General features: G+C 36.9%; 1 protein-coding gene across 1 annotated transcript; it reads right to left on the bottom strand.

Annotated features, from left to right (window-relative positions):
• Positions 1 to 8417: 8417 nt before the first annotated feature.
• On the bottom strand, positions 8418 to 10370 carry LOC110455127. The gene has a single exon (XM_021505076.1). The coding sequence runs from the start codon at positions 10368 to 10370 to the stop codon at positions 8418 to 8420; it is 1953 nt and encodes a 650-aa protein (XP_021360751.1).
• Between the last annotated feature and the right edge of the window lie 386 nt (positions 10371 to 10756).

The raw sequence follows: 10756 nt of genomic DNA, 5'->3' as shown, positions 1-10756 counted from the left end.
TAGACTTACTATTAAATGGCAGTTCAGATTTGTCGCTTGGGGAAACATCCATGTATTCAAATAAGTACAGAAGTTTATTAAAGACAGTGGTAGGTTCTAATCTCTCTCTCTCTCTCTCTCTCTCTCTCTCTCTCTCTCTCTNTCTCTCTCTCTCTCTCTCTCTCTCTCTCTCTCTCTCTCTCTCTCCTTCGTTATTATCATTCACATGAATCACATATCGATTTGTGTAAAATCTATTGATGTTGCCATGTACACTGTATAAAATGTATCTGGGAGAAGGCTTCATAAGTTGGAATAACTTGTGCCTAATCCCTTTGCAAATTTCTGCAATAAAATATGTTTAAATCAAATCAAGTTTTGGATAATAGCCGAAATCTTAATAGGAATACACGCAATATTTGTTTAGACTCCATTTCCGGCACCGACGGGCTCCCGTAGATATGGTCGTGCATACGATATATTATCTTTGAAAACAGTTTAATCCAGTCAACAACGGAACATTTCAGGGAACAGATGTTGTAAAAAGACTTTTGGAAATTGAGTTTGTCGACCATGTTGTCTGCGACTCCTTCTGATTCATCGACCTTTCGCAAAATCTTCTTGAAAACGGGACCTTTATAACAGGGACATGTTAACGACACCGGATATTGCTACCATTCAGGCGGTGATTAAACGAAGTGGGCTTCTGTTGCAAGTGAGTTTTTTTTGTATTTTCCTTACTTCAGAGGCTTGTATGTTCTTGAGGCTTTTTGGATCAATTCCTCACATTTTTAGCAATGGCTTTAACCACAGAGAACATTCCTATATGGGTCAATATTTCTTCTAGAATTGCAAACACGCCGCTTGGTATCTGCGAAAATCACGAGTGATACTTATTTTTTTATTCAACAATAGAAAGTAAAATATGTTGCAAAATCTTAAATCTCACCTGCGTTTGGGTTTTTCTCGTTTTACATTCTTATACCCCAAAATACTGAAAAAAAGGTTTCATAAAAGTGCTGTTGATGCTGGCATTACCTGTTTGAGGGGCATTGCTTTGAAAATGACGACAGCACAATTAGTTTGGGCCGATAAGGCCGATTTGCATGTCTCGTTAACTGCCGGGGCCGATCAGAGTCCATGTGGTTAATTTCAATACTCAACCCAAAGGCCTACACACTAAGAGAGAAGTGTAGAATAAGATTATTTCTCCGTTAAGTGTACCTAAATTTCGCGTCAAATATTCACTCGAATCCGTCAAAATAGGAGATATATACCTTGATGACGTCATACTAAACTCATTCTCTTGAAACTGTCATGAGATGTCCATGTTTCGATATTTCAATAATTTTAATGTTCAACACATAGACACCAATATAGGGATTAAATGGATTTATTTTCATGTACATTGCGGCAATGAATAGAAAAAGCTGATCTGCATATCTTCTGAGGAGTGCTAGCGCGCTCCAAAGGATTAATACATTTACGTTTCGATTAACTACAATAAATAAATTTACAATACTTTTTGTAAAATGAATATGTTTATGTAAGTATCGGACAAAAACCATAAAAAATATACAGTCAGAACTCCAGCCTACACACAAACTTCAAATGTTCGACTCCAGCCCATCAGCTGATTTTGTTGAAACGAAAATATATATCTAGAATCTAATAATAACCAACACTTGATATTCCTTTCGGTTTTGAAAAATGATTCATTAAACACCGCAAAAGGTATATTTAAGCAAATTTATGTCCTCACTATTTCAAATCATCGGTCACCATATCAACCATCCAGGTCACCAGTCGGCAGTAGGCATATAGTTCATTTGAAGTTAAATGTACAGCCGTTGAATATGCTGTTTGCTAAAAACTACTTGCAGATGTAAATGATCATAAGTTGATGGATGACTGCCTTGTTTCATTACAAAGTTCTCTGGGTTTAACGTACAAGTTGATGACACGGGGACTACCCAGCCGTACGTTTGTGTGTTAGAAAGTTTGTGACCATTAGGAACCGATTGCGAGTTGGAAGTCAGTATTGAATATGACAATGTTATTAATTAAAAAAATCTTCAAACTTCAAATTAGAAATAAAATAAAATAATAGTACAATGATTATTATCATTTCTCGCAACTACGTTATCTCGGAAGAGGGGAGATAGCTCTTCTCAAAAACAGTACATGAACTATACGTAGTAATATGAAGTTGAACTGAAAACAACTGTCTTAGACCATGAATACACTATGAATACAACGCTTCTGATGCAACCGGTCAGCTGATTTCACACACAATTACAAATTAATTACTATGAACGTCTTAAATATTAAAAAGCAGTCGATGCATCTCTGAATTTCAACTTTTGCGCTCTCTATAAATTTTCTTTGCACCTTGGATTTCCCATGGCAGAATCAAAATTCCTTTATGCGTTACCTGCCTGATGATATGTGACCTCAGAGCAATGATTCGATTAAAGATAAAAGTGAATTGCATTGTATTCGAACTTGTCCCGAGAAAGTCCAAGGGTGCAAAATGACATATTATCCGAAGTTCATTTTGGAGTTTCTTTTGGTTTTCATAGATTGATAATTTTAAGAAAATGGTTTGATTTTAATGTTGACTTACTAGAACATTTTCTTCTACAGCAAATCGGTATGTTTTTGTAGCTGTTAACTGATACAGAATAGTACATTCACTGGTCTTCACACAAGTGTTTCCTAGGTCCTATATACTAAGCAAATGTATTTAAACAAAAAGAACAATCGTATACAACCAAATATGAAATTATAAGTTTCTTAGCAAAAAAATATCTCCATCCTACTGTATCCTACCACCAGATAGACTAGATTTAGACATCATTTACACTGGAGTGTATTCCTAGAGATCTGGAGAAAACGTTCCCAAGTCTGATCAGAAAGATATGTACTGAAGGGAGAGGGATGAACATTTTACGTGTTACATGAATAACATCACATCGTAAACTGAAAACATATACAATAGAACTAATGTGAAAATGAACAAAATATAACAGTAGGCACCATTTCTATTCCGTATCCATGTACTGCTTAGACTTTTGTTGGAAAATACAAAACTGAAAGTAAAATATATTACAGTCAATGCGCGCATAGATCAGCTAATTGATTTACGGTCTCACAAGGTCACAGTTTATTTATTGGATTTAGGCTTTACAGCAAACTTTTAAGGGTCCTTGTATCACAGCCAAAAAATGTGTTACTATGCGTTTGAAATATTTTACCCGGCATGATTATAGCTTTGATAGATAAATCATACTTCCAAAATTTGAATGAAAAACCCAATACAGATTAAATAATTCAAAAAAATCAACAATAGTGTTTCGGGGCAGATAATGCAATGGCGATAGACGAGAATTCGAACGCACTTTTTGTTCTTGACGTTACAATCCAGGGACTGTCCCTATAACCCATTGGACTACATTTGCATGTATGTTCCAGTCGCGCTACAGTTACATCTTAAGTATCCCCCAGTACCGTTGTACTGTAGTTTTTCGTTTATACAGTAACCTCCCCTTCAAGTAACCTTTCAAGTGAAATTCAGAGATGGATCGACTGCTTTTTAATATTTAAGACGTTCATAGTAATTAATTTGTAATTGTGTGTGAAATCAGCTGACCGGTTGCATCAGAAGCGTTGTATTCATAGTGTATTCATGGTCTAAGACAGTTGTTTTCAGTTCAACTTCATATTACTACGTATAGTTCATGTACTGTTTTTGAGAAGAGCTATCTCCCCTCTTCCGAGATAACGTAGTTGCGAGAAATGATAATTCTCATTGTACTATTATTTTATTTTATTTCACGTAGCGTAGTCGGTTAGAGTGATAGTATAACAATCTGTAGTGATCAGTCGGTTAGAGTGATATTATAACAATCTGTAGTGACCAGTAGGTTAGAGAGATATTATAACAATCAGTAGGGACCAGTCGGTTAGACTGATAGTATAACAATCGGTAGTGACCAGTCGGCTAGTGTGATAGTATAACAATCTGGAGTGACCAGTCGGTTAGAGAGATAGTATAACAATCAATAGTGACCAGTCGGTTAGATTGATATTATAACAATCTTTAGTGACCTGTGTTCGAATCTCAGTCTAGTCCCTCAGATTATTTTTACACACAAACCTCTGTTTTTTATTATACAGTGTATGTTAGAGTGATATTATAACAATCAGTAGGGACCAGTCGGTTAGATTGATATTATAACAATCAGTAGTGGCCAGTCGGCTAGAGTGATAGTATATCAATCTGTAGTGACCTGTGTTCGAATCTCAGTCTAGTCCCTCAGATTATTTTTACACACAAACCTCTGTTTTTTATTATACAGTGTATGTTAGAGTGATATTATAAAAATAAGTAGTGAAAAGTAGGTTAGAGTGATATTATAACAATCAGTAGTGACCAGTCAGTTAGAGTGATATTATAACAATCTGTAGTGCCCAGTCGGTTAGAGTGATGGTATAACAATCTGTAGGGACCAGTCGGTTAGAGCGATATTATAACAATCAGTAGGGACCAGTCGGTTAGACTGATAGTATAACAATCTGGAGTGACCAGTCGGTTAGACTGATAGTATAACAATCGGTAGTGACCAGTCGGATAGAGTGATAGTATAACTATCTGTAGTGACCAGTCAGTTAGAGTGATAGTATACCAATCAGTAGTGACCAGCCGGTTAGAGTGATAGTGTATCAATCTGTAGTTACCAGTCGGTTAGAGGGATATTATAACAATCTGTAGTGCCCAGTCGGTTAGAGTGATCGAATAACAATCAGTAGGGACCAGTCGGTTAGACTGATAGTATAACAATCTGTTGTAACCAGTCGGTTAGAGAGATAGTATAACAATCAATAGTGACCAGTCGGTTAGACTGATAGTATAACAATATGTAGGGACCAGTCGGTTAGATTGATATTATAACAATCTTTAGTGACCTGTGTTCGAATCTCAGTCTAGTCCCTCAGATTATTTTTACACACAAACCTCTGTTTTTTATTATACAGTGTATGTTAGAGTGATATTATAAAAATAAGTAGTGAAAAGTAGGTTAGAGTGATAGTGTATCAATCTGTAGTTACCAGTCGGTTAGAGAGATAGTATAACAATATGTAGGGACCAGTCGGTTAGACTGATAGTATAACAATCAGTAGTGACCAGGCGGTTAGAGTGATAGTGTATCAATCTGTAGTGACCAGTAGGTTAGAGAGATATTATAACAATCAGTAGGGACCAGTCGGTTAGATTGATATTATAACAATCTTTAGTGACCTGTGTTCGAATCTCAGTCTAGTCCCTCAGATTATTTTTACACACAAACCTCTGTTTTTTATTATACAGTGTATGTTAGAGTGATATTATAACAATCAGTAGGGACCAGTCGGTTAGAGAGATAGTATAACAATCTGTAGTGACCAGTCGGTTAGAGTGATAGTATACCAATCTGTAGTGACCAGTCGGTTAGAGTGATAGTGTATCAATCTGTAGTGACCAGTCGGTTAGAGTGATATTATAACAATCTGTAGTGACCTGTGTTCGAATCTCAGTCTAGTCCCTCAGATTATTTTTACACACAAACCTCTGTTTTTTATTATACAGTGTATTTTGTTTATTTCATTCCTTTATTTTTTTCTTATAAATCCAACATGGTATGGTTTTCTAATTAGAAAGCTAATGTCTCGGTCAAAAAAATCAGCCTCTACAGCGAAGTCACGGTTTTTGCAGCGGAACAATGTTTACTGTTACTGTTTGTACGAAAACCTACAATGGATATTTTTAGTTTTTTTGCCTGCAGTGGGAGAGTTATCCTGAAGAGATACGAAAATNGTTCGAATCTCAGTCTAGTCCCTCTGATTTTTTTTTACACTTTTACACTCAAACCTCTATTTTGATTATATTTTGTTTATTTCATCCCTTTTATTTTTTTCTTATAAGTCCAACAAGGTTTGGTTTTCTAATTAGAAAGCTAATGTATCGGTCAAAAGAATCAGCCTCTACAGCGAAGTCACGGTTTTTGCAGCGGAACACGGATCCTTTAGGGAGGATACTGTTTGTACGAAAACCTACAACGGATATTTTTAGTTTTTTTTGCCTGCAGTGGGAGAGTTATCCTGAAGAGATACGAAAATGTAAAATCAATCTTATTCAAGTACAGATATCATTGAATTTAATAAAGAGATAGATTTCAATGAAATAGATATAGCTATATAAGAATTCGATATTTTTGATGTAACAACTTTAAATTAATACATCCCTAAAAGAATTAACGGTATCTTTAAAGTTAATCAATAGTCTCCTATAATTAGGATTCATTCAGATATCTGTATTTTCCATGAGATATCTCCTAAATTAATAGAGAAGTCTATTTTGGGTATTTAATATTTATTTGACTTTGCAATAGACAAGTGCTGCATTGTTACAGCGATACAGAAATGCAGTGTATTTCTTAGTGTATGAAATAAATTTACCATATACACTTATTGCCCTGGTGTGAGGGAGACCTGAAGAGTTATTTCCCCGAGATAAATCATGTTTGTCGTCGTCAAGATAAATATTATTATGAGGAATAATAATACATGTTGTATACTCGTCAAGCAAAACTACACAGAATAAAAAATACTCAAATACTTCGAACGCCCCTAAACAACTGACGTCATACAGCTAAATTGGTTTGCACAAGCGTGCAATTTTCGCGACGACATATTTAGCATAGCGTCAACGACGTTATGAAAGTCAGGAAGTCACAGTTGTAGAAACTTCAAATTGGCGGAGTCAAATTTTCGGCATTCTAAGAATTAAACAGCAGAATTATTATGTCATCGATTTAGAATGTCTATGCGATTTGAAATTTAGTCCAATTGTTGGTGGACTTCTTGGTGTCACACAACGTTAAAGCCATTATTTAGATTTGGTTTAAAACCCTATGTGTCCATCAGTAAAAGTTATATCAGGGATTACTTTTGTCTTGGTGAAAGAGGCGGGCGCTATCCACTGCACAACCCAACCACCGTTTTTGTTTTGTTTTCCCATTGGTATCAAAATAAAACATGCTTAACTACGGAACCTTGATACGAAATTTGAGATAGAACCGTCGAGAACTGTTCGACGACTAGCGATAACAAGAATTGATGAAGGACGGACGACGTGCCATCACAATCGACCCTGGTCAGTGACTGGTCAATTATTTACATGGATAATTTACCTATTTACTTATAACCCCATTCTGTTTCTATATGATATGGTAAATCTATTAGACACCTACTTATAAACAATGCCGGGCTATACATCCAAGAGTCCTGAGCCCGTATTCATGAAACCATATTCGTGCTCAAGCATGGACTCTTAGCCCAAGTTTCCTCTGGCTCTGACACCAGACTTGGACATTTTGACAGATAGATATCTGGTGTCAGGATCAGAGGAAACTCGGGCTAATGGATTCTGTGCTCAAACCTACTTTCTTGTAACTGTCTTAAAATCATGATTCACGGTTTATAAGTTAAATTTAAACATCGTAAATGGTATTTGGCCCTTATTTTCTCCAAATTTCTTCCAGATCATTGGCAAAATGTATGTTTTTATTAATTTATCACTCGAATAAGAAATTGGGCTCGAGCACAAAATATGAGTTTGAGAATGAGAAAGGTTTCATGAATACAGGTCCCTGGTTTGGTATAACGCTATCCTGTTGTTTGTGCATACATTTACTAAAACCCACGCCTATGACTGATATCATAGCTACATGTATCATCTTTTAATCAAATGATGACAATAACGGAAAATCCAGGGGAAACATTTAATTTTCATCTCAAAGCGAATTTAAACACATAAGCTTTTTTTTCTCATTTTTGAAAATATTTGTTAAAACAATTTTATTGTGTATATCTTTATGGATAGATAACATAAGTAAGTATAATTCACTAAACTAAAAAAAAGAAAGAAATTTAAAGCGAAGGGTCGGATTGTATCGGCATTATATTCCTCCTATATTCAGCTTATTATATAGTCTTTGGCTACAATTGAGAGGAAAAATACACCGGTCACACTAATTATACTCTACATATTATAAGTTGATTATTTGTAGATTGCGAGTAAAAAGTCTCCAGTGCACACTCTGAAGATTGGATATTTATAATTATTTTATTATTAACTAACCACCTGACAATGTCTTGATTGAGTCCCTTTACAAATCATAAAATCAATATACAATAAAGTACTACCAAACAGTTAATTATATGCAGCAGTGCTGCTATTCAGTATAAATCAGCTTTATAAGTTGTTCAACACAAAACACAAACACGTTTGTAACATCTTGTTGACCTACACTACATGTTATAGTTTTTGAAAGTAAAAATCTAGATTTATTTTCAATTACACCCATAATGATGGGTGTCAATGTGTAAATTGTTTATCAAATAAGTTGAAACACTGTGATAAAGTTACGCTGTTTGAAGGAGACTGTGGTCAGCACAAGCCTATCCCCACATACAGATATTGCCTCAGGGTAGGTGATACCGTCCGCTGCCGTTAACAGTTCCCGGACGTTAGTCCCGTCCCCGGACATCTGTACCACGTTGCTGGAGTCTAAACCACAGACATAGACGTTACCTTCCACGTCTACGTCCACTCCATAAGCTCTACTCACTACACCAACCTTCAACACGTCAGAGTGTTTGTTGTCAGCTGACAACTTACCAACAGCCTGACTGCCAGTACTGTCGGTGTAATGGGTGGTGTAGAGTCGTCCATACTTTGAATCATAAGACAAAGCAAATACTGTATCTGTACTCCCATATAGTTTCCGTGTCGTTACTTTTGTACCATCACTGATCACACTGAAAACTTCGGATCCTGAACTCACGACGAATCCGCCATCTCTATACGCTATACCGTAACATGGCATCTCTGTGTTTATTTCAGACGATAGGGTAAGTTTGGAGGGAGTGACTGTCAGTATACGTATACCACCAGGATTGTCTATAGCAGTCGCCACCGTGGAGTTGTCCACCATACACAGATCATAGGGATTTCCACCCATCTTCAGCTCGTCTACAATATCTCCCTCTGTGTTGATCAGCTTGATCTTCTTGTTTCTGTAATCACTCACCACAATTCTGCCGTCGTCAAGGTAAACAACTCCCCGTGCAGCACAATCAGACGTATCGGATGGACATTTGATATTGACCTTTCTTACTTCCTTCACTTCACATTCGGATAAAGGTTTCGCGAATGTCTTTGTACCAGATGGAGAAATTCTCCCCTGCTTTCGGACAACGATTTTCCCAAAATTCAAAACTTTGCCCAGGTTTGTCACATCATGGTCAGTTTTATGCTCAATAGTGATAGTTGAAAGTGATTTCCGCATCTCTCTCACCAAACCCTTACAGGATTCGACCTCCGTCTGACCTCTCTGGTATAGCAGGACTGTTTCCATGTGGTCGTTGCCTTGCATCGCTGTAGTGGACGACTCCAGTGTATTCTGTATAGCAACCTTTAACCGTTCACATTTCTGACTAGATAGCTTCAGGTTTTCTTTCTCCTCTTTGTACGCTCTGACCAAGTCATCTGTTAGTTCTTTTTTCATGTCTTTGATACATATATTTATCCGTTCATGCAGGTCTTCGATGCTTTTCAGTGCCGTGTCCTTGTCGTCAGCAATGTTCTGAAGCTGTAGATAAAAATCCTTTATCAGAGATTCCATATCCTCTGCCCCTTGCTGTAAAGATTTCTTAATTTCCTCTAACCGGGAACTGCTTTCCAGTTTCTCACAGTAATCCTCTGTAGTCGCCACTTCTTCACATTTTCTGTGGCCAACAGTGATACATTTACAACAGCCGATGGTTTTGTGGTCCAAGCAATAGTAATCCATCTTTTCCTTGTGTTTATCACATGTCTTGTCAGATGTTAACTGCTTTAGTAGGAAACTCTTCGACTCTGTTATATCTACGATGTCACAGTTGATGTGAATCATATCATGGAAATCCGTCTTACAGGACTGACAGAATAACGACTGGTTACTTTTACACCAGAACTGAGCAGATGTCGTCATCTTCCCTTTCTTCTGGCAGGGCATGCAGTAATGTGGTTCTGTCGTCCTGTTTTTCAGCTGTATCATCTTGATTGCAACACTGTCAGTTGGAAACTGCGTGGCCCATTTTTCTTTGTCCTCTGATTTGTCCACAGGGTGAGTTAACGTCCTACATACCGGGCAGGTAAAGGAAGTCGCCGTATCGCTCGTCACCGACACATCATTGACGATGTGNTCCAGACATATAGGACAATCGAGCAGGTACGAGTCCGACAGATTGGTTCTGTCTACAGACGAAGGGTCGAGAGAGGCCGGTCGGGTACCACCTTCTGCCATGATACACTTCCTCAAAAACTGTTCGGGTATCTACAAAAATGATAATCAATTTAAGAATTACTAAGATTGAAATTGCGATAAGTATTGCACCTTAGAAGTTAATTCATATTGAGCAGTTATGTCTCATGTATTCATTTACTGTTAAGAAAATGAAGAAATACCTTTCAGGATATAAAACAACATATTGTCCTGGCAGAGACGTATATATTACATATACGTCTCTGGTCCCGGGTTCGAACCCCGGTGTGGCCGTGCATTATACAAAGTATTAGAGGCTGTATTTGACAAATTGTGAGTGTTTATGGTTGTTGGGGGCGTGGTTGAAGTTAGGTGTCAATGATGTTTATATATATTACGTATGGAAATGATAAAATCCGATTTTTTTT

The sequence above is a fragment of the Mizuhopecten yessoensis genome, unplaced genomic scaffold (assembly GCF_002113885.1).
Source record: "Mizuhopecten yessoensis strain PY_sf001 unplaced genomic scaffold, ASM211388v2 scaffold8137, whole genome shotgun sequence".
NCBI lineage: Eukaryota > Metazoa > Mollusca > Bivalvia > Pectinida > Pectinidae > Mizuhopecten > Mizuhopecten yessoensis.
The sequence above is the reverse complement of the archived record's forward strand: the minus strand, read 5'-3'. Positions and strand labels throughout refer to the sequence as shown.